This window comes from Muntiacus reevesi, chromosome 4 (assembly GCF_963930625.1).
Source record: "Muntiacus reevesi chromosome 4, mMunRee1.1, whole genome shotgun sequence".
Taxonomy (NCBI): Eukaryota; Metazoa; Chordata; class Mammalia; order Artiodactyla; family Cervidae; genus Muntiacus; species Muntiacus reevesi.
Window position 1 is genome coordinate 158,805,355 of NC_089252.1, and position 24,302 is coordinate 158,829,656.

Here is a 24,302-nt window from a genome sequence, read left to right on the forward strand (position 1 = left end):
TTCTTTGTTAGCTTTACATAGCCTCTTCCATCTCAGTACAGACCAATATTTTAAATTGCCACCTAAAAAGATTAACAGTGACATAAAGTGGCAGCCATAACTCAATGTGAGTTCCAAAATGCACATCTTGTAGATCCCTACAGTCAGATGTCCAGCAGCTGGACACAGAATGTGGGGCCAGGCCAGCCTGTGTCTCAAAATCTCCCTCAGTGGTACCAGATGGACCCCAGGGCTTTGACACTGAAACATTATTCCAGAGAACTTGTTCATGAAGAGGTCGCATGGGAGAATTTTTGTTTTAGGCAAGATTCCCCTCCAATGATTCTCTCTCCTGAAAACCTAACCAAGAAAAAGCCTTCAGCTTGTCCATTTGTTTCAAGTCCTTACTCAGCTCTTAAACAGTATCAAACATTTTACTGTTGGTTCACAAGCTAGCCCCTGTACACAGAGGGGAAGGGGGGGCCAAAAAAAAAGGCAGACCAAGTTAGGTTGGAATGTGACAGTTTTAACAAGCTAGGGAACTTACTCAAGAGGCCTGTCTTGGGGAGATACAAGGTGAATAGACCTCCACATCTACCTGCCAGAATCCTGAACTTTGACATAGAAGCCTTACTGGGGCTCAGTCATGTAGTCAGTCCAGATGGTCTCAACAACACATTGCTCTCTCAAGATTGTATCCTTGAAACAGCTCCCACTATGGGGACCATGGGCGGAATGTATATTCCAAGGACAGAAGCCCACCCTATTACCCTGGTGCAGGTCACAGATCATGACCTCTGTATGACCCCCAATAATCACATTGTCAGCCTGTTAAGGAGGAATTGTAACACCTATACCACTCACTGTAAAAATTGGATTCCCAGAAGTTTAATAGTTTATTCAAGCATCAATTTGCCAAAGTCAAGAGGAGAAGACCATTATGACCACAAGCAGTATAGACTTGTTGATATATTTTTCTAAAAAATCAAACAAAAAAATTCATGGCAAATAAGAAGTGATATCAAGTATAATAAATGTACTTATGGAATCAGTGAAATGGTATATTGAAATCTTCAGCTTCCTGTAATATCTGGGATTATGTGGTTGCTGTCAGGATACCCACTAGACAATTAGATAATTTTGAGCAAAGAATAAAAAGGTGTCTCTCCTACATCCAGATAAGATGTGCTTCACTCTGGGGTATGTGGCTCGATGAATCTAGTCTGGGCAGCTTTATGGCCCCACTTACCCCCACTGCCAAGTGAACGACATGAAGAACTCTCTGTAGCAGCTCTAGTTGTAGCAAATATAAACTGTGGACGTTTATATATTCACTCATTCACACTGTGTTCTGTGCTATTCCAAACTTCATTCACCCACTGGAACTTATTCTTTCTTCATGAATTCATATCAGAGTTATTCTAACACTATACTGATGATTTTAGGTCTCTCTTTTGGCTGTGGATGAAATGCACATGAGCCTACCCAAAATGAAGAAGGATATTTACTGGGATGATTCTGCTGCTCGTCCACCATATACACTGGCAGCTGCTGACTACTGCATACCCTCATTTCTGGGGTCAACCGTCCAAATGGGGTAAGTGCATTTCTAAAACTCACCAACATTTAGAAAATAAGTTAGTCACCATTCTGATCTTTTTATACTGTGGTCCTGAAGTTACTTTCATAAGAACTCTCAATTATTAATATCCCAGAATGGTAGCTTTTTCAAATTTTCAGACATAATTAATATGTCCAAGAGAGTGAGAAATGAAAATGACTGTAGTTTCTGGTTTAAATACAGAGTGTGTGTGTTTATGTATGTGTGTGTGTATTTGGGGTTAATTTGCATTTCACCTTGCTTTTATACCACAGGAAATTTTTCTAATAGTTGTGAAACTATCTTTTTTTTTCTTTTCCTTCCAACTTGGAGTAGTTATTTAATTAAATTGTTATTTATTATTTAATTATGACCGTCATAATGGAATGCATTTTAAAAAGTATTTATTGAGCATATACCATGTGTAGGCACTGTGCTGGACTATTTTGAGACAAGTAAGCCTTAAGGTAAATTTTATCAAAAAGTTTCCTCAAAGATTATGCTTTGATCAAGCTGACTTGTTTAGTGTACAAGCCAGTCTCTGTTCAGTGGTTTGAACGTAACAATCTGTCCATATGTACTGTGAGCTTTAAATAAACGGGCTGAGGCCTGCAGTAAATCATGTGCAGTTCTTGAATAATTTTATTAAATCTGATCATGTATTTGATTTTGCAGAAATGTGTGAATGTGGAGGAAGTTTAAGTGTATTTGCTGAAGGCAGATGCCATGGTTTCCAAGTAACTTAAAAAGAAGAATGTGGACAAATTTAGAAAAGTAAAAAGAACCCCTCCAAAAAATTATAGAAAAAGGAAAAACTTTTACAGAATTTTTCTTAAAACTTTTTTCTTAAAAATTTTTGGCGAAACTGTAGTTCATTTTTCCCTGAGGCCAGCTCTAGGCAGATTTATGAAGTGAGAGCGTGTCTAGAGTTGCCACCTGTGACCCTCTTTCTCTCCCTCTCACACTGTTCAGCCCTTCTCTTTTGCTACTGTTAAAAAGCAAAATTCAACTGGGTAAATTTTTTTGAAATTCCCTCCTTAAGCTTTTTAAAAATGTATTTACTTTTAATTGGAGGATAGTTGCTTTACAACACTGTGTTGGTTTCTGCCGTGCATCAACTTGAATCAGCCATAGGTATACACATGTCCACTCTCTCTTGAACCTCCCCCTACTCCCCACCCCATCCACCCCTCTAGGTTGTCACAGAGTACATTGAGCTCCCGGTGTTTTATAGAAATTTCCCATTAGTGATCTATCTTACATATGATAATGTATATGTTTCCATGCTACGCTCTCAATTCATCCCATTCTCTGTGTCCACAAGTCTGTTTTCTATGTTTGCATCCAACTGAGTAAATTTTAAAGGTCTTATTGCTTCATTCACTGGTTCTTGAATTGGGCAGCATCCAACCTAGCAAAGACAAAGGAGCTCCACAGAACCATACAAATGAAAGCCTTTTATAGGCAGAAGGGAGCAGGAATAAGGAAGTTATACATGGCAAAAAACTGGACTGTTTATTGCAAGGTCACTTTCCTATAGGAGACGGCAGGGGTCTAACAGGCAGAATACCTAACCAGTGCTGATCAAGCAATTCCTGACTGACTGGCTTAAGATTCCATTTCTGGGAAAACTAAGTTTTGGTTTCGTGACATGGTGCTTAGCATAAGTGACTCCATTTGGGGCCTGTTGTCTTGTTTTTAGAACTAAAATGAGAATATTTAGCTTCAATCCAGTCCATACAATGCTTTACTCTGAGCTGAATGTCTCCTGCCTGCTGCCTGCTGCTGCTGCTAATCTGCTTCAGTCATGTCCAACTCTTTGTGACCCCATGGACTGTAACCTGCCAAGGCTCCTCTGTCCATGGGATTCTCCAGGCAAGAGGCAAGAATACTGTTCTGGGTGGCCATGCCCTCCCCCAGGGGATCTTCCTGACGCAGGGATCAAACCCATGTCTCCTGCATCTCCAGCATTGCAAGTGGATTCTTTATCACTGAGCCTGGGAAGCCCTGAATGTCTCCCAGGGCCCCTAGAACCTCTGAGGCTGAAATCTCTTGAAGACTCAAAGAAAAACATGACTGAAGGTATAATTTCAGGCATTGTGGCAAATAATGAGTCAACGTAGGAGTCAGGAAACTCGCCTTGCTGCTCTCCAAGCTCAGTTTGGTAAAGGTAGCTACTCCAGGCTGGCCTTGTTTCTACTTCTAGATGCCCGCTAAGCCTGGGCCCTCCTGTCCAGCGTCTCCTCCTGCCCAAGGTACTCATCCCTACCCCAGCAGATTGCTCAGTCTCTATAAATAGCAATTCCCTGCCGTCTGCACTTCTCACTCTTTTGTAATATATTCTGCAGTGGTAGTTTCACAGATTATCTGGCAACCTTCTCAGTTTTGAAAATTAATAGATGTTTTCCTGTCAATTTGTTTTTAGATCACTCTATAAGCTTTAACCTTCCCCTCCTCTCCCATCGTTGATTAATGCAAAGTATTTGAAGATCTGAATTGTGAAAGAAAGGAGACCAGAAAAAAAAAAAGAAAAAAGAAAGGAGACCAGCACCACTGATAGGGCTGGGGAGTCATCGTGATGACTCTATCTGGACTGCAAGTGCCACTTGCATCCGTTCTCAGATGGCTCAGTGGAAAAGAATCTGCCGACCAGTGCAGGAGACACAGGTGATGTGGGTTCAATCCCTGGGTTGATCCCTGGATCAGGAAGATACCCTGGAGAAGGAAATGGCAACCCATTCCAATATTCTTGAATGGAGAATCCCATGGACAGAGGAGCCTAGTGGGCTGCAGTCCATGGGTTCACAATGGGTCAGACACAATTGAGTATGCATTCATAAAATGAAGATTTTTTTTTTTTTTGGTCTCAAGATTTAATCTTGATCTACATATTCATCTTAATCATCATAATTTCACATTCCTATGCAAGTGTCCATATTCTTTAGAAAGTATTAAAATATGTATTTTGGGAATTCCCTGGTGATCCAGTGGTTAGGACTCCACGATTTCACTGTCAAGGGCCCAGGTTCACTCCATGGCCAGGGAACTAAGATCCCGCAAGCTGTGTGGCGCAGCCAAAAAATATTAATAAAACAAAAATATGCATTCCTCCTATTTCTAAATATAGAAACATAGTATTAGGAATTTATAAGACCTTGGAGAAAATACATAATCCAAATGATTATTGGGAAGATTAAACAAGATGGTAAGCACAAAAACACTCTATAAATAACTGAAAAGCATTATAATTATCAACTAGTACAGATCCCTTATTTGTGGATGTCAAACTTTGGCACAGGAAGATTGAACAAGTCTAAGCTATTTTTCAAATTTAACTAAGCCTGGAAATCTGTCACAGAAAATGAAATGCTTGAAAGCTAACCAGGAGGTAAGAATGAAGCAAACAGTTACCAGTTGTCAGAGAGATCCTGTGGTTAAATTGGCATATTCACTACTAGATAAGATGACCTATTTACTACTAGTTACAATGGCCTATTTCAGTTCACTTCAGTTCAGTCGTTCAGTCGTGTCCAACTCTTTGCAACCCCATGAACTGCAGCACACCAGACCTCCCTGTCCATCACCAAACCCGGAGCATACCCAAACTCATATCCATTGAGTCAGTGATGCCATCCAACCATCTCATCCTCTGTCTTCCCCTTCTCCTGCCCTCAATCTTTCCCAGCATCAGGGTCTTTTCAGATGAGTCAGGTCTTCGCCTCAGGTGGCCAAAGTATTGGAGTTTCAGCTTCAACATCAGTCCTTCCAATGAACACCCAGGACTGATCTCCTTTAGGATGGACTGGTTGGATCTCCTTGCAGTCCAAGGGACTCTCAAAGAGTCTTCTCCAACACCACAGTTCAAGCCATCAATTCTTTGGCTCTTAACTTTCTTTATAGTCCAACTCTCACATCCATACATGACTACTGAAAACACCATAGCCTTCACTAGATGGATCTTTGTTGGCAAAGTAATGTCTCTGCTTTTTAATATGTTGTCTAGGTTGGTCATAACTTTCCTTCCAAAGAGTAAGCATCTTTTAATTTCATGGCTGCAATCACCATCTGCAGTGACTTTGGAGTCCCAAAAATAAAGTCAGCCACTGTTTCCCCATCTATTTGCCATGAAGTGATGGGCCCGGATGTCATGATCTTAGTTTTCTGAATGTTGAGCTTTTTTTTTTTTTTTTTGAATGTTGAGCTTTAAACCAACTTTTTCACTCTCCTCTTTCGCTTTCATCAAGAGGCTCTTTAGTTCCTCTTCACTTTCTGCTATAAGGGTGGTGTCATCTGCATATCTGAGGTTATTGATATTTCTCCCAGCAATCTTGATTCCAGCTTTTGCATCCTCCAACCCCACGTTTCTCATGATGTACTCTGAATATAAGATAAGTAAGCAGGGTGACCATATACAGCTTTGACGTACTCCTTTCCTTATTTGGAACAAGTCTGTTGTTCCATGTCCAGTTCTAACTGTTGCTTCCTGACCTGCATACAGATTTCTCAAGAGGCAGGTCAGGGGGTCTGGTATTCCCATCTCTTTCAGAATTTTCCACAGTTTATTGTGATCCACAGAGTCAAAGGCTCTGGCATAGTCAATAAAGCAGAAATAGATGTTTTTCTGGAACTCTCTTGCTTTTTCGATGTCCAGCAGATGTTGGCAATTTGATCTCTGGTTCCTCTGCCTTTTCTAAAACCAGCTTGAACATCTGGAAGTTCATGGTTCACATATTGCTGAAGCCTGGCTTGGAGAATTTTGAGCATTACTTTACTAGCTTGTGAGATGACTGCAATTGTGCGGTAGTTTGAACATTCTTTGGCATTTCCTTTTTCGGGATTGAAATGAAAACTGACCTTTTCCAGTTCTGTGGCCACTGTTGAGTTTTCCAAATTTGCTGACATACTGAGTGCAGCACTTTCACAGCATCATTTTTAGGCTTTGAAATAGCTCAACTGGGATTCCATCACCTCCACTAGCTTTGTTCCTAGTGATGCTTCCTAAGGCCCACTTGACTTTGCATTCCAGGATGTCTGGCTCTAGGTGAGTGATCACACCATCATGATTAATTGGGTTGTGAAGATCTTTTTTGTACAGTTCTTCTGTGTATTCTTGCCACCTCTTCTTAGTATCTTCTGCTTCTGTTAGGTGCCTACCATTTCTGACATTTATAGAGCCCATCTTTGCATGAAATGTTCCCTTGGTATCTCTAATTTTCTTGAAGAGATCTCTAGTATTTCCCATTCTATTGTTTTCTCCATTTCTTTGCATTGATTGCTGAGGAAGGCTTTCTTATCTCTCCTTACTATTCTTTGGAACTCTGCATTCAAATGGGTATATCTTTCCTTTTCTCTTTTGCTTTTCATGTCTCTTCTTTTCACAGCTATTTGTAAGGCCTCCTCAGACAGCCATTTTGCTTTTTTGCATTTCTTTTTCTTGGGGATGGTCTTGATCCCTGTCTCCTATACAATGTCACGAACCTCTGTCCATAGTTCATCAGGCACTCTGTCTATCAGATCTAATCTATTTACTATTAGTTATAATGGCCCATTTACTACTAATTAAGATGGCCTATTTACTACTAGTTACTATTGCTTCTTTACTCGCAGGCGCAGACCCCCTAGGGTCTTTTAGGGGAGGTTTATGTAAGACGTTTAACTAGACCCAACTAGAACGAACTCTTCAAGAAACAACTAGGCAAACGTTTACTTGGTCTTGACTTTCTGCATGAATGAGGACCCTGAAGGGGGGGCCTCACAATCCAGGAAAGGTCACTGCAGGAATTCAGGGTTTTGGAAGTCACCAAGAATGTGAATGTCCTCTTTAATCCTTTAGCATCACTTTTTCCATGAGTATGTTATTAGACAAGATGTTTCTGGTTGTCAATGACAGAAAACCAACTCAAGCTGGGCTTAAGCAAAAAGGGATTTCTTGGGTCACATCCAGAAAGTGGCCTAGCTTTGGATGCGGCCGGGTCCAGAGGCTCACGTATGTCATCAAGACCTGCATTGCCCTCTCTGTCTCTCGGTTCCACTTTTCTCTCCACTGGCTCAGGTTCTGGGCAGGCTCTGCCTTCCTGAGGTCAGACAGACAAGATGGTAGCCAGCAGCTCCAGGTATACAACCTATCTTCTCAACAAATGCTGTGGAAAAACCACATCTCTTTTCCAACTCTGAAAACTAAAGTACTGGATTCCTTATGGTTGGCTAGGTTTGGCGAACATATCTGTTTCTGAACCAATAACTATAAACAAGAAAACACGATATTTTGATTGGCTTATGTTGTTGCATGCATCCATCTTTGGACCAAGGGGTATGGTCAGCTCCAACCAACAATATGGAGCAGGTGATGCTGGCAAGAAAGATGAAGGAGCTGTTACAGGAGAAGGGTGAATGGTCTGCTGGGCTGGCGAAGACAATAGGTGTCCTCTGGAATCGTAAAAGGTAATTCGCTAAGCATCGAATTATTCACTCACCAAATACAACATCAATACCAAGTAAATCATCTGAGTGAGGTTCAGGGAAAAAACAGTAAAAGTAAGGATTATTGTAGCACAGGCGGTTGATGGTGACTGAGCCAAGTTTTTCTTGCATTTGGATGAAGACTAGATGTCAGCATGGTATGGATGTAAACATCTCAATGTTCATTTAAAATCCCTTCCTGAATATTTTTTTTAAATTTTCTTATTCTTTTTAAGATATATGTTCCCAGCATATTTAATTCAGAAATCAGATTTCCCTCATCTTTTCCTATCAGTATTTCAGGTTTGTAATCACAATTCCCATGATTCAGAAATTCCAAAATGGAGGCAATGTCTTTCAATAACTGAATAACAATATTACTATCCAAGGGCAACCTGAGAAATTTCTCCGCCTCATACATTTTTTCACATTTAGCATGCTACGCATTTCCAAATAAAAAGGAAACTCCTTGGAGACAATTTCTTTGTTCTCTATATTCAGGAACATGTTCAAAATATTGCTCTATTTTCTACACATTTTTCAAATATACATTACTGAAATAAATTCCTCTCCTCATTTTTATCTCAAGTGCAAATTTAAATTTTCATTTTCCTTGTGTCTTCACATATGGAGCTTACATGTTCATTTATTCAAGCAAAATTTTCTTTTAGGGCCTAGTTCTATGCCAGATGCTAGGAATAGGCAAAAACAAAAACAAATTAAAAAAAAAAACACATGTCTTTTAAGCTCTCAGACATAATGAGACTACTTATAAAACAATGTGGTAAATGCAGTGATAGAGAAATGCTGAGAGTTTTATGGGAATACAGTGAAGGTACACTTCATGGGGTCTGCTAAGTCAAAGAAAGCCTCTTTCAGTTGGGGAATGTAGTATGCATCTCATTTTTTTAAAGTTTTTATTCTTTAGACTGCGAGATGCAGCATGTGGGATCTTAATTCTCCATCCAGGAATCACACCTGCATCCCGTATATTGGGAGCACAGAGCTAATCACTGAATACCAGAGAAGTCCCTAATATGCATCTTTAAGAATGAATTTGGACACGACTATACGGTCTTCCTTGGTAGCTCAGATGGTAGAGAATCTGTCTGCAATGAAGGAGACCCGACTTCAATCCCTGGGTGGGGAAGATCCCCTGGAGAAGGGAAGTGGTTACCCACTCCTATGTTCTTGCCTGGACTATTCCATGGACAGAGGACCTGGCAGGCTACATGTAGTCCATGGGGCTGCAAAGAGTCAGACACGACTGAGTGACTAACACTTTCACTATATATAAAATAGATAACTATTAAGGACCTACTGCAGAACACAGGGAGATCTACTCAATGCTCTGTAACGGCCTATACGGGAAAAGAATCTTAAAAAAAGAGTGGAGACACATAGATAGATATAGCTGATTCACTTTGCTGTACGCCTGAAACTAACACACCATTGCAAATCAACTACAGTCTAATTTAAAAAATTAAAATAAGATTTAAAAAAAGAATGAATTTGGAAGGATTTCCACGGTGGTCCAGTGGTTAGGACTTGGTGCTTTCACTGCCAGGGCCCAGGTTTGATCCTGGCTGGGAAACTAAGATCTTGCAAGCCACAAAGCACAGTCAAAAAAAAAAAAAAGAAAATCAGTCAAAAAAAAAAAAAAAGAATGAATTTGCATATAGCACATAGAAGTGGGAGGATGCAGCAGAGAGTACATTCTAGGTATGAGCAAAGACAGAAAGGAGTGATAGTGTGTATTCAAAGCAACAATTTTCTTAAATTTCAGCTTTATTGCAATGGAGTTGACATATAAAATTATAAGATAAGGTGTAATTGTGGTGATCTGCTATATGTATACATTGTAAAAGGATTCCCCCATCTCATTAATTAATGAATCCTTCACCTCACATTTTTGTCTTTTTTTTTTTTTTTTTTGGTAAGAATGTTTTAAGTTCTACTGTCTTAGCAAATTGCAATTACACGATACAGTGTAATCAACTATATTCAATGTGTTTTAATTAGATCCTCAGACTTGATTCATCTTACAGCTGAACCTTTATACCTTTTTACCTATTTTATCCCTATTTCCCCCAACCTCCTAGCCCCTGGCAGTGATTTTTCTACTCTGTGTCTCTATTCATGGGATTTTCCAGGCAAGAATACTGGAGAGGGTTGTCATTTCCTTCTCCAGAGTATCTTCCCAACCCAGGGATCAAATCTGCGTCTTCTGCATTGGTAGGAGGACTCTTTACTTCAGAGCCACCAGCGAAACGTGTTTCTATTAGAATAACAATTTGATATGCAAAGCAGAAGAGTCAAGAAATGAGTCTGAGCATGTATATTATCTATGGTGAAACGGACCACCAGCCCAGGTGGGATACATGAGTCAGGTGCTCGGGCCTGGTGCACTGGGAGGACCCTGAGGAGTCGGGTGGGGAGGGAGGTGGGAGGGGGGATCGGGATGGGGAATACGTGTAACTATATGGCTGATTCATGTCAATGTATGACAAAACCCACTGAAATGTTGTAAAGTGATTGGCCTCCAACTAATAAAATAATATTAAAAAAAAAAAAAAAAAAAAAAAAAAAAAAGAAATGAGTCTGGAGGGAGAGATAAGGAAGGATCATAGAGGGTTTTAGAGTCTGAGTAAAGAGTTTCAGCCTTTTTCCAAAGCTATTAAATGACAGGGTCACATTCGTGTTTTCAACAAGTTGTCCTAGCAACTGGCTGAAAGATGGATGCCTAGGGATAAGACTAGAGTCAGAGAGACCAGTGAGCAGGCCACTGGTACAGTTTAGACAGGAAAGCATAAGGGCCAAAGTAGCACAGTGCTTCAAGGTATGTTGACGGTGGAGATGGCAAAAGGGACAGATTTGAGAGAGGAGAAGGAGTTTAAAATGATGGAGTGACTGGTAATGAACTAAGGATGATAGAGAGTAGTAAGAAAGAGCTGCTGAAAGAGAAAAATATGAGCCAGCTTCCTTTCGCATGGGTTGCATTTAAGGCATTTATGGGCAATTCACATGGAGAAGTCCAACAGGCCGGGAGCACAGAGACAAAAGCACAGAGGGATGCTTTTAACTGTTATCACTACGTGGGTGTGTTAGAACCCCAGGGTGGTGGGAGCACCCAGGAACCAGGTCAAGTGAGTAGGCCAGAATACAAAGGGTAGAACACTGTCACTTAAAGGGTGATCAGAATAAAGGGGTCCTTGAGAGAGAGTAGGAATGCTCACTACAGATGCAGGAGAAGATCCCCGAGAATGCCCTGTCCTAGAGACCAAGGGTGGAAGTCTCAACTTGGAGCCTGAAAAACACCATAGGCGTTTGCATTTTAAAGCGATTGGAGACTTAAGTGAGAGTGTGAGGCAGAAGCTAAATTACAGCAGGCTGAGGGGTGATTGGGAGGCAAGGAGATCAAGATTGCCAATGTAACCTATTTTTCCAATAATTTTATAATACAAAAACTCAAACATATACAGAAGTGGAAAACAAACTATAGTAAATCTCAGGTAGCCATCACGTCCCTTCAGTTATCAAGTCATGGCCAACCTGGTTTCACACATCTTCCCACTCATCTTTACCCACTGTGAGGCAAATATAACCACAATACCACTTTCATGACTTAAAAACAAAAGACCCAAAACGCAAAATAATTCCTTAACTCATTAACTATACATGAACTCTTCTTTTGAGAAGTCTGGAATGTGGAGAGGAGATACACTAGACAGTAGCCAATGAGACACAAAGTCAAAGACAATCTCATGTTTCTTAATTGTTTTATAAAATTTTAGGATGGGAACACCTTAAGCATGTTTACAGGAGAAGGGGAATCTGCCCTCCCTACGCTACCGCCCATGCTTGGAATTACTTTAACCAATCTCTACAGAATTTCACTTCGCTATTATGCCCTGGTCTTGCCTGGACAGATCCACCAAGACTGTCTATGGTATTTACTGTAGTACTGTCCACTGTATGATTTAGCATCCCTTTTATCAAAGGACCCACAGAAAAATTTATCTCAGCCATCAATGGGGAGAAAAAGAAGCTTTGCCTCTTATTGGTAACTCTTCCACTATTTCTCTTACAGACTATGGATCTTATAATTGATGATGGACTTTTCATTTTGGCTACTGAAAACTGAAAACCAAATCCATAGCCCACCTTTAGTCAGCCTGTGAGATTTTTCGGCCTGTATCTCTAGGTTCCCTGTTGGTCTCATCTTGTTAGTGTTCCTTATTCTTTGTTGTTGCTATTTAGTCACTAAGTCGTGTTTGACTCTTTTGTGATTCCATGGACTGTAGCCCTCCAGGCTCCTCTGTCCATGGGATTTTCCAGGCAAGAATACTGGAGTGGGTTGCCATTTCCTTTCCCAGAGGATCTTCCCAAGCAAGGGATTAAACTGCATCTTCTGCATTGGTAGGCAGATTTTTTACTACTGAGTAACCTGGGAAGCCCGTTCCTTATCCTAGCCCTGTCTTTAGATATTATTGCATTGTATTATCTTTATAGAAAATGAAACTGAAGTCGCTTAGTCTTGTCTTACTCTTTGCGACACCACGCTCCTCCATCCATGGGATTTTGCCAACTAAAAGCCTTTATAAGATGAAGTAAAAGATAATAAAAAAACAAATCTATGTCTCTTCTTGCTTTGAAAAAGGAATGAAAAAGGACAGTTAGAGTGAAGGGAGAGGGGAGGGAAGACATGGGAGCCAGGAGAATCAACAGAGAAGGGCCTAGAGAAAACCTGGGGAGCAGCAGGGGCTGGGGCTGCTCACGAGGAGGGGGTCCTCAGAGCCCAAGTTGGAGGGAAGGACTGAGGATGGATGCTGCAAAGGGCAAGGGGAAGTGGTACCTGTGCAGCCAGTGACGCAGGAACGTGTTCCCACCACATCCAACCATCATCATGTCTTTTTTTAATGTTTATTTCTATTTATTTATTTGGTTGCCCCCAGTCTTGGTTGTGGCATGGGCACTCTTAGCTGTGGCATTTGGGACCTAGTTACCTAAGCAGGGATCAAACTAGGCCCCCTGCACTAGGATCACAGAGTCTTAGCCTTGGGACCACCAGGGAAGTCCCTTATCATATCTTAATTCAAAGAAAGATGTAACTGACAAAGCTCATCCTTCTGTTGAATCTGATTTAAACATTTTTAAAGATGTGTTAAAGGCTTCTGTTTTAAAACAGCATTTTGTACCACAGCTTCCTCATCCATTCATCTGCTGATGGGCATCTAGGTTGCTTTCATGTCCTGGCTATTATAAACAGTGCTGCAATGAACATTGGGGTGCACGTGTCTCTTTCAGATCTGGTTTCCTCGGTGTGTATGCCCAGAAGTGGGATTGCTGGGTCATATGGCAGTTCTATTTCCAGTTTTTTAAGAAATCCCCACACTGTTTTCCATAGTGGCTGTACTAGTTTGCATTCCCACCAACAGTGTAAGAGGGTTCCCTTTTCTCCACACCCTCTCCAGCATTTATTGCTTGTAGACTTTTGGATAGCAGCCATCCTGACTGGCGTGTAATGGTACCTCATTGTGGTTTTGATTTGCATTTCTCTGCTGATGAGTGATGTTGAGCATCTTTTCATGTGTTTGTTAGCCATCTGTATGTCTTCTTTGGAGAAATGTCTGTTTAGTTCTTTGGCCCATTTTTTGATTGGGTCATTTATTTTTCTGGAATTGAGTTTCAGGAGTTGCTTGTATATTTTTGAGATTAATCCTTTGTCTGTTTTTTCATTTGCTATTATTTTCTCCCAATCTGAGGGCTGTCTTTTCACCTTACTTATAGTTTCCTTTGTAGTGCAGAAGCTTTTAAGTTTCATTAGGTCCCATTTGTTTATTTTTGCTTTTATTTCCAATATTCTGGGAGGTGGGTCATAGAGGATCTTGCTGAGATTTATGTCAGAGAGTGTTTTGCCTATGTTCTCCTCTAGGAGTTTTATAGTTTCTGGTCTTACATTCAGATCTTTAATCCATTTTGAGTTTATTTTTGTGTATGGTGTTAGAAAGTGTTCGAGTTTCATTCTTTTACAAGTGGCTGACCAGTTTTCCCAGCACCACTTGTTGAAGAGGTTGTCTTTTTTCCATTGTATATCCTTGCCTCCTTTGTCAAAGATAAGGTGTCCATAGGTTCATGGATTTATCTCTGGGCTTTCTATTCTGTTCCATTTATCTATATTTCTGTCTTTGTGCCAGTACCGTACTGTCTTGATGACTGTGGCTTTGTAGTAGAGTCTGAAGTCAGGCAGGTTGATTCCTCCAGTTCCATTCTTCTTTCTCAAGATTACTTTGGCTATTCGAGGTTTTTTGTATTTCCATACAAATTGTGAAATTATTTGTTCTAGTTCTGTGAAAAATACCATTGGTAGCTTGATAGGGATTGCATTGAATCTATAGATTGCTTTGGGTAGAATAGCCATTTTGACAATATTGATTCTTCCAATCCATGAACACGGTATGTTTCTCCATCTGTTTGTGTCCTCTTTGATTTCTTTCAACAGTGTTTTATAGTTTTCTATGTATAGGTCTTTTGTTTCTTTAGGTAGGTATACTCCTAAGTATTTTATTCTTTTTTTTGCAATGGTGAATGGTATTGTTTCCTTAATTTCTCTTTCTGTTTTTTCATTGTTAGTGTATAGGAATGCAAGGGATTTCTGTGTGTTAATTTTATATCCTGCAACTTTGCTATATTCATTGATTACCTCTAGTAATTTTCTGCTAGAGTCGTTAGGGTTTTCTATGTAGAGGATCATGTCATCTGCAAACAGCGAGAGTTTCACTTCTTCTTTTCCTACCTGGATTCCTTTTACTTCTTTTTCTGCTCTGATTGCTGTGGCCAAAACTTCCAACACTATGTTGAATAGTAGTGGTGAGAGTGCACCCTTGTCTTATTCCTGATTTCAGGGGAAATGCTCTCAATTTTTCACCATTGAGGGTGATGCTTGCTGTGGGTTTGTCATATATAGCTTTTATTATGTTGAGGTATGTTCCTTCTATTCCTGCTTTCTGGAAAGTTTTAATCATAAATGAGTGTTGAATTTTGTGGAATATTAGTCAGCCGTTAAAAAGAATTCATTTGAATCAGTTCTAATGAGAGGGATGAAACTGGAGCCCATTATACAGAGTGAAGTAAGCCAGAAACATAAAGATCATTACAGCATATTAACACATATATATGGAATTTAGAAAGATGGTAACGATAACCCTATATGCAAAACAGAAAAAGAGACACAAAAGTACAGAACAGACTTTTGAACTCTGTGGGAGAAGGTGAGGGTGGGATGTTTCGAAAGAACAGCATGTATATTATCTATAGTGAAACAGATCACCAGCCCAGGTGGGATGCATGAGACAAGTGCTCAGGCCTGGTACACTGGGAGGACCCAGAGGAGTCGGGTGGAGAGGGAGGTGGGAGGAGGGATCGGGATAGGGAATACGTGTAACTCTATGGCTGATTCATGTCAATGTATGACAAAACCCACAAATGTTGTGAAGTAATTAGCCTCCAACTAATAAAAAAAAAAATTAAAAAAAAAAGAACCGACAGAGAAGTAAAAAATAAAAAAATAAAAAAAAATAAAACAGCATTTTATAATTTCTAGCACCAAACTAATGCTGAAGTTCCATCTCCCAATCCTTGTGCTTAGCACCCAGAATAGAAATGCTTTCATAGATATTTTTGTCTTGAGCATTTAATAAACCATGTTATTTATTATACAGCCTCTAATTTCCACTTAGTAAAACATTCAATGAAATAACTGAACAATGAAAAAGAATCTTTCCTTTTTGAACTTCATTCCCATTACCATACCTAAGATGATTTCAACTGAAGCTCTTTAGTTTCTACTTTGTCATAATCTAGAATGCTTTCTGATCTGCTATTTTGATTGAGGCATGGTTCATTAGCTTAACCATGGAAACACTAGCAATCAAGATTAATAAAGCACCCACAAGCAACCAGAAGAAGAGTTGTCCATAAGATGCACATCAAGAAAATATACCCAAACCCTTACATGAAAACATTATTAGGTCCTCTTAAGGCAGTAGCAGACACTTAACGCTTGATAAACCTTACCTAACCAAATCAACAAAGGTCTGTCTAGTCAAGGCTATGTTTTTTCCAGTGGTCATGTATGGATGTGAGAGTTGGACTATAAAGAGAGCTGAGTGCCGAAGAATTGATGCTTTTGAACTGTGGTGTTGGAGAAGACTGTTGAGAGACCCTTGGACTGCAAGGAGATTCAACCAGTCCATCCTAAAGGAGATCAGTCCTGGGTGTTCATTGGAAGGACTGATGCTGAAGGTGAAACTCCAATACTTTGGCCACCTGATGCGAAGACCTGACTCATTTGAAAAGACCCTGATGCTGGGAAAGATTGAGGGCAGGAGGAGAAGGGGATGACAGAGGATGAGATGGTTGGATGGCATCACTGACTCAATGGACATGAGTCTGGGTAAACTCTGGTAGTTGGTGATGGACAGGGAGGCCTGGCGTGCTGCAGTTCATGGGGTCGCAGAGAGTCGGACACGACTGAGCAACTGAACTGAACTGAACTGAACCAAATCAAACCTAGAATATTCACACTCAAGTCAACTTTGCTGAAAATAAATCTCTCTTTTAAGCAAATGAAAAATAAGATTCAGGCCCAGGCTACCACAGTTAGCTTGAGGGAGAATGCTTGTCTTCACATTTTACCATCATGAGTTCATTCCGAAATTCTTACTATTTTTTAGATACTTGGATTTATCTATTAGCACATACTTTTAAGGCTCTGAGGGATGGAATACATGGAAATTAAAGACCTGAAGTCTCATAACTCCCTTTAATCCTATGTTGGAAATCAAAGCAGCCAAGAGTAAAGCGGCAAAGATCCCTTAAAGGTATTGGAAAAACCCTAACAAAATATTCATCCATAACAACTAAAGGACTTGAAATTCTGGAGAAGAGAGGTTGCGCTGCTTAAGAAGTGAATCGCTCAAGTGTGTTGTGAGGGGCATCCACGTGGGGCTGTGCTCACAGGGTGCTGCTAATTTAAGAGCAGCTCTCAGTCGCAACTTTAAACCTGCTGACTGAAGTCCTCTTCAAAAATCACTGTTGTATTGGACTTTTTGCCATGATTCAGATATGTCAAAACTTCCTCATATCAGTAGTGTTCTCAAGGAATCGGTCTGTGAAGTCAATTAAGTATCCACTTAGCAGAGGTTGTTCAGTCTCTAAATCATGTCCAGCTCTTTGCGACCCCATGGACTGCAGCATGCCAGGCTTCCCTGTCCTTCACTATCTCCCGGAGCTTGCACAACCTCATGTCCATTGAGTCGGTGATGCTATTCAACCATCTCATTCTCTGTCATCGTCTTCTCTTGCCCTCAATCTTTCCCAGCATAGGGTCTTTTCCAATGAGTCGTCTCTTCACATCAGGTGGCCAATGTATTGGAACTTCAGCATCAGTCCTTCCAATGAATAGTCAGAAGTGATTTCCTCTAGGATTGACTGGTTTAATATCCTTGGTGTCCAAGGGACTCTCAAGAGTCTTCTCCAGCACCACATTTCAAAAGCATCAGTTCTTTGGTACTCAGCCTTCTTTATGGTCCAAATCTCACATCTAGTAGATGACTACTGGAAAAACCACAGCCTTGACTATATGGACCTTTGTCAGCAAAGTGATGTCTTTGCTTTTTAATACACTCCCTAACCCCAGTCTCATGTCTCCTGCATTGGCGGGTGGCTTCTTTACCACTAGCACCACCTGGGAAGCCCTAATAAAGAGGGAAACACTCAGTCGTGTCCGGCTCTTTGCGACCCCATGGGCTGTAGCCTCCCAGGCTCCTCCGTTCATGGAATTTTCCAGGCAAGAGTACTGGAGTGGGTTGCCATTTCCTTCTCCAGGGCATCTTCCTGACCCAGGGGTCGAACCTGGGTCTCTCACATTGCAGGCAGATGCTTTACCATCTGAGCCACCAGGGAAGCCCCTAATAAAGAGGAGAGGTATTCAAATTTCTGTTAGAGTTCCTTCTGGTTAGGAGTTGAGGACTTAAGATTTATTCAGTTCTGTCAAACTACAACCACGTACCCGGAAATCATTCCAAAAGTTCTAAAAATATGTAGAAATAATACAGCTACTTTTTGCAATTATACATACATGTATTTAATGTACACAAAGCATTTAAGATAGTGTAGTACATTCGGAAGTATTCTTAGTGATATTAGTTTAAATTTTCAAAATATGTATTCAGGCAAGCAGACTGTGTCAAAATGTTGTTAAATATACTTCTAGATGGATGTTTTATTCAGTAATCCCTTCTTAGCCAACTATATTCAAACATTTTAACTTAACAAGAAAATACATAGTCATATATATATATACATATATACTATTGCATGCTTGTGCCATAAACAACCAAAAGTATATCAAAATCTGAATCACTAACTTCAACAAAAATGTGTTCTTGGAACATTGATTTTCACTTAATGTACCAAAAAGGAAGGAGAGATGGAAATTCCCAAGGATGTGAATGTGCATTAAGTTCGTAATTTTAGAACTTGCTCAGGGATTTTTTCATGTACCGACACAGGGTCACTGCTGACACTTAGTTTTCCCTGTCTAAGCGGTATGAGGGGTACAGACAGCTTCATGTCCTTTTCTAACAAAACTCACATAGGATACAACAGTATTGAAAGGTGAGGACTGTAACTTTGGGCCACAATTTCTTCTTGCGACAGCCAGGATAGAATGGGTCAGCAGAAGCCAAGTGATAATGTGAGGCTGGATATGCCTGTTATTTAACCAGATTTGCCATAATCCTTGGTCCACACTAGCAGAGAGGCAACTGAAAGGCCTCCGGAGGATGGCCGGCTCTCTGGGCTCAGCGACTTCCCATGATGCTTCACTGCTTGAAACTCTCTCATCAAGGAAGGAGCAGGCCGGCAGGTCGCTGGGTGACTACAGCCTCTGTCAGCCTGCCCTGTCAGCTTAGCATGAGGGTTTTTACTCATTTTATAAATCCCTGGTTAGCTTTGACAGGGATTCTGCAGTGCAGAAGGTTAAAAATAACAGTGTGCACCTCTAATGGGTTTGAAGAGTACATATGCTTTGCCCATGAATAAATACTCCTGGACACGTATCTCTCCCCTGGTAGATTTTCAGGCAAATTCCTGGCTCCCTCCAAGGCAGCTGCTTGACTTTGAGGACACTCACAATTTGAAAACAATAAATCTGACATGAGACGTAGAGCCCATTTTTTAAATATCATTTTCCTAAAGTCCTCATTTCAGCTCTGCTCAAATGACCTCTTATTATTTGAATTTAAATTGTCAAAATGCCACTTCAAACATGGCCACAAAGAAAGAAAGATAAACATCATCTTGTTTTATTGTTTGAAATTCTTTATTTACCTGATCACACTAAAGAGAAGGGGTTTGCTTTGCAAAAGGCTTGCTTTGAAAAACTACATTAAAACTTTCAAGCCGTGGGGGCCGTTTTGGTCTTTCCATGTTAGACACACCCCAAGAAGTCTGGATGTCAGCTGCCATCTTCTGCAATCCCGTACCCAGCCTCTTCTTTGTTGAGGCAACAGGAAGTGACAAGTGTTCTTCTGTACCCCTGGGCAACCCAAGCACCTTTTCAAGAGGCTTTAATTATATCAGAGCCCTCAGATATTAGTTATTGGCCAGGGAGACTGTGGAGTTGCTGGTTTCGTAGGTATCCAAAAGATATTTTTTAAACCTTTATCACTTTATTATTTATTTATTTATTTATTGGCTGTAAAAGGTCTTCATTGCCACGTGGGCTTTCTCTAGTTGCAGCAAGTGGGGGCTACTCTTCATTGCAGTGTGCAGGCTTCTCATTGTGGGGGCTTCTCTCGTGGAGAACAGGCTCTAGAGCGTGGGCTTCAGTAGCTGTGGCGCCTGGGCTTTAGTTGTTCTGCAGCATGTGGATCTTCCTGGAGCAGGGATTGAACCCATCTCCCCTGCTTTGGCTGGCAGATTCTTAGCCACTGGACCACCAGGGAAGCCCTCAATAGGTATTTTAAAATCTGTTTCTTTTTAACCCTTGAGATTAAATTAAGAATACATCCCAATTCTGACGTGTAGATGTGACTTGTAGAAATAATGCGTGCTCTCCCTCCTTCCAGAACCAACTAGCCCGCAGAGCTTAATATAACCTCTTCTCTCTCCCCGATGTATACTCCTCCTCCCTTTCAAAAATGGCCCAATACATGCCACAACCTTTCTCATTCTTGTTTTTTCTACACTGATGATTTATATTGTGCCATAATTTTTTTTTTTTTTTGCGGGATTTGACAATGTCTGCAAATGGCACCAAAAACAATATTGGGAGGCAAGTGAGGGCAGTCCCGCCATCTGATTGGTTTTATCAACTTTCTTGCAAAAAAACCAGTTCCTCCTATCCTTTCATTTGCCCTCCATCTACTCGACATCCTCATCTCATCATTAAATGACTACAGTAGTCATCCCTTCCAACATGTTAATTGCTAGGTAGCAGCTTGGAGGTGTAGTAACATTTTAAAGGACACTCTTAAGGATAAAAGGGAGTGACCTTCAGACAGACTCTATTATTTCTTCCAATCATATGTAGTCAGTGGTGCCTTAGAAATCCTCTCTGAAAGTTTGCCAGTCATTGACAGAGTCCTTTTTATATCGTCTACCCTTCAAAACTTTTCCACATTTATTATTCCTTTTGAACTTGCAAACACCCTTGTAAAACAAGTTGAGTATTGTTGTCATGCTTAGATTCTCATACATCATACTTAGTTTCTCAAGTATGATGCTAAGCCACAGGGAGGTTAAGTGACTCTCCAAAGGTCACACAGCTAGTTAGCATCAGCCTAGGCAGCAGTCATCCTGGCTCTGCAAGCTCCTGAAATAAATTATCCACAGAGGTAATTCTCAAATTCCATCCTCTGGACACTAACGGCTGCATGGAGCTTTCCATGAATGTCCTCCAGTCTCTAATTACCTGCCTATCTCAGTCCGAGTGAATTCCAGGACATAAGACTTAGATTTTTCAGCTGACCTTCTCTAATATATAGCAATATAATAAGGGTGCTTACATTCTATGACATAATGTTTCTGCTATAATTGTTTTGGGGCATTTTAAGTGGTGTTATATTTGGACTGTACTTATCCTGTACTAAAGGTACATTTTAAAAATTAAATAAGGAGGAGAAGAAAGTCTAAAAAGACTTAAAAAGGTACTTGGGAATAAAGAATCTTTAATATATTCTATTCTGCATTTGTTAAATGCTTGTTTTTATGTAATTGGCTGCCCTGGGTTTTAGTTACGGCATGCAGACTTAGTTGTGGGATCTAGTTCCCCGACCAGGGATTGAAGCCAGGTCCCCTGCATTGGAAGCACAGAGTCTTAGCCACAGGCAAGTCCCTATTCTGCATATTTTAATCATTAAACCACTTTATTCTCAAACCACAGTTTCTGTCGTCGTATCGGGAACCATGACTGTCAGAGAAAGGAGATGGGCCTTGGGGGTTGGCAATGAAATATTCCATCACAAAAACGTTTGGAAGAAAGGTCATTAAGCCCACTGTGCAGGGGAGTTTCACTTTGGCTCTTTGATAACGTGGAGAGCATGAGGGCTTCCTTCATCACTCCAGCATAAGGTTCATAAAACTGCCCCCAGACCGCAGACCACCAAGTGTTCTTCCAAAGACCCACTAAGAGGTCTCTCTGACTAATGGTATGGAAAGTTCCCACCTCCGGTTCCTTGTCCAAAGCATTTTTGGACGAGAACACTCAACAGTGTCGCTCTCCATGTAGCTTTTTCCCCTGGGACATGACCACCAAATGACACAACTCTAGATCGGCCCTCCACTCGCAGAGACAACCCCCAGCTGCCCGCTGCCCCTGGGGAAAGTCCCAATCCTTCCACATGGTATATGTGACTCTATGATACGGACCAGGACTACCAGTTTTACGCCTGACACTATTCTGTGTTTGACACAAATCTGAGTATTTCCTATTCACAAACACCTAAATTTCCCTGCTGTCTCATTTGCTCAAGTCACTTTTTCCACCTGAAATATTCTTTCCCTTCTCTGTTTATCTGATTCCAATGCAGTATCAAAGACCAACTCAACAACTTACTCTGGGAACTTCCTTGGCAGTATAGTGGTTTAAAATCTGCCTTGCAATGCAGGGGATGCAGGTTTGATCCCTGGTCAGGGAACTAAAATCCCACATGCATTCAGGAAACTAAACCTGTGCCCAACTACTACTGAGCCTGTGCGTCGCAGCAAAGAAGCCAGGTGATGCAACTAAGGCCCCACACAACCAAATAAATGTTTCTTTAATGTAATTTGTCCCCAATTTAGCTATTTATAAATGTGTCTTCTTCCTCCTTTTAAATTATGTTATATAGAGTTTAAGGCAACAAATGTGTTTGTGGTAGATGCTCAATGCATTCAGTTAGGTATGTGGATAAATCTCACATGTCCATACCACAGTCTCAGAGGCAGGAAGGTGCGATAGGACCTCATGGGTAATCCTGCCCAATGTCAGCGGGTTAATCAGTAGAAGAACAGCAAGAACACTGACCTTTCTGGTGTTTACACTTTGCAACTGATTTGTTTTTCTCCAATGTATGACCCAAGGCCTTAATCCTTTGCCTCAGTTGAGTGTATACATCCACTACATCAGTGCATAATTAGAAAGGTTTTTCTATAGGATTCATGAAGTTTTGAAGTAATAATAATACTAACATTTTTTCCTAGAAGATTTTGTCATTCTTACAAGGTTGTGTGGCTTAGAAGTAGTTAAGGGGAAAAAAAGAAGTAAATAAGATAGGCTTCCCTGGTGGCTCAGATGGTAAAGAATCTACCAACAATGCAGGAGGCCTGAGTTCAATCCCTTGCTCAGGAAGATCCCCTGGAGAAGGGAATGGCAACCCACCCCAGTATTCTTGCCTGGGAGATCCCAGAGACAGAGGAGCCTGGCAGGATAGAGTCCATGGGGTGGCAAGCAGTCAGATATGACTGTGTGACTAACATCTTCACTTTAACAAATCCCAAATAAAAAGTCAAGATCCCACATGGAGGACAGAGACCTGTCTTATAAAGAGATGTTGTCAGGTACACCTCAGTTCCCAGGGCATGTCCAGCATGTCGATCTCAGGGATCCACTGCTCCCGTGTCCTCTGTAACTAAATGGGTTCCTGGTGTATGACTGACCTAATGGAGATCTAACCTAATGAAATGCACCAAGGAGTGTCACCAAGGCTGCTGAAGCATGAACCTGCGTTTCTCAAGTCAGTGTAACAGAATCTGAGCTGTGCCGGCTGGAGGCTGGGCCAGAAGGCTATCTGATAGCCAAGGGCACTGCCAGGGCTTTAGAATAACAGTACAAGGTGGTAATCAGATGCCATCCCACCACATTTAGCCAGTTAATCATCACAATCGTCCATCTTTTATTCATTAACATGGAGGAATGACGTTTTCTTTGGCCACTCACTTTGCCCTTTCAGGTTACACCAATATTATGCTGTTCCAATTTTTTCCTCTGTGTCTCATAAAAGGCACCCAGTTTTAGCATCTTGTCACTGCAGACGTCAATGCGAACACTGGAATGGGATGGCCACGTCACTGTTGCTCCCAGAGTCAGCAGGAGCATCTGTATAAGGGCAAGTCTTTAAGTAGTTCTTCCTGGAGCTTCCTTAAGAAGACTGCACATTCATGGAGATGCGACACAAATAACCACATGATCCAAGGCAGGAGCCTACCTTACTGAACAGTATCCCTTACTGTTATCTCAATCATCCATTTATTTCAGCCTTGAAGGAGAAGGTTAAACATGGTAGGATTATTTGCGCGTACATGTGTGCATGCTCAGTCGTGTCCGACTCTGCGAGCCCATGGACTGTAGCCCTCCAGCTTCCTCTATCCATGGGATTCTTCAGGCCAGAATACTGGAGGGGGATGCCATTTCTTCTTCCAGGGGATCTCACAGACCCAGGGATTCAAACCTGCATCTCTTGTGCCTCCTGCATTCTGCATTAGCAGGCTGATTCTTTATCACTAGCACCTCCGGGGAAGCCCAGGATTGTTTATTTTATGTCTCAAGGTTAAAAATTCAACAGAGTATTCTTCAAAATACCAAATCAACCAGACTTAATCACCAGTGGAGCCCAACCACCTCCATACCACCTCCAGGGATGCACTCCTTCCACAAGTACAGAAACACAAAGCATGGGCAAGGAACGATATCAAAGACCTCTGTGCAAAGAATATATTG

At 41.0% G+C, this 24,302-nt stretch overlaps 1 protein-coding gene across 3 annotated transcripts in view; it reads left to right on the forward strand.

Moving 5' to 3' along the window:
- The window catches only part of BEST3 (bestrophin 3), a 52,790-nt gene that overhangs the window by 24,663 nt on the left and 3,825 nt on the right, over nt 1-24,302 (forward strand). For all 3 annotated transcript variants that reach the window (XM_065932179.1, XM_065932180.1, XM_065932178.1), the window contains one exon: nt 1,425-1,576. In XM_065932179.1, the coding sequence (XP_065788251.1) occupies nt 1,425-1,576 (152 nt within the window). The remainder of the gene's footprint in view (nt 1-1,424; nt 1,577-24,302) is intronic.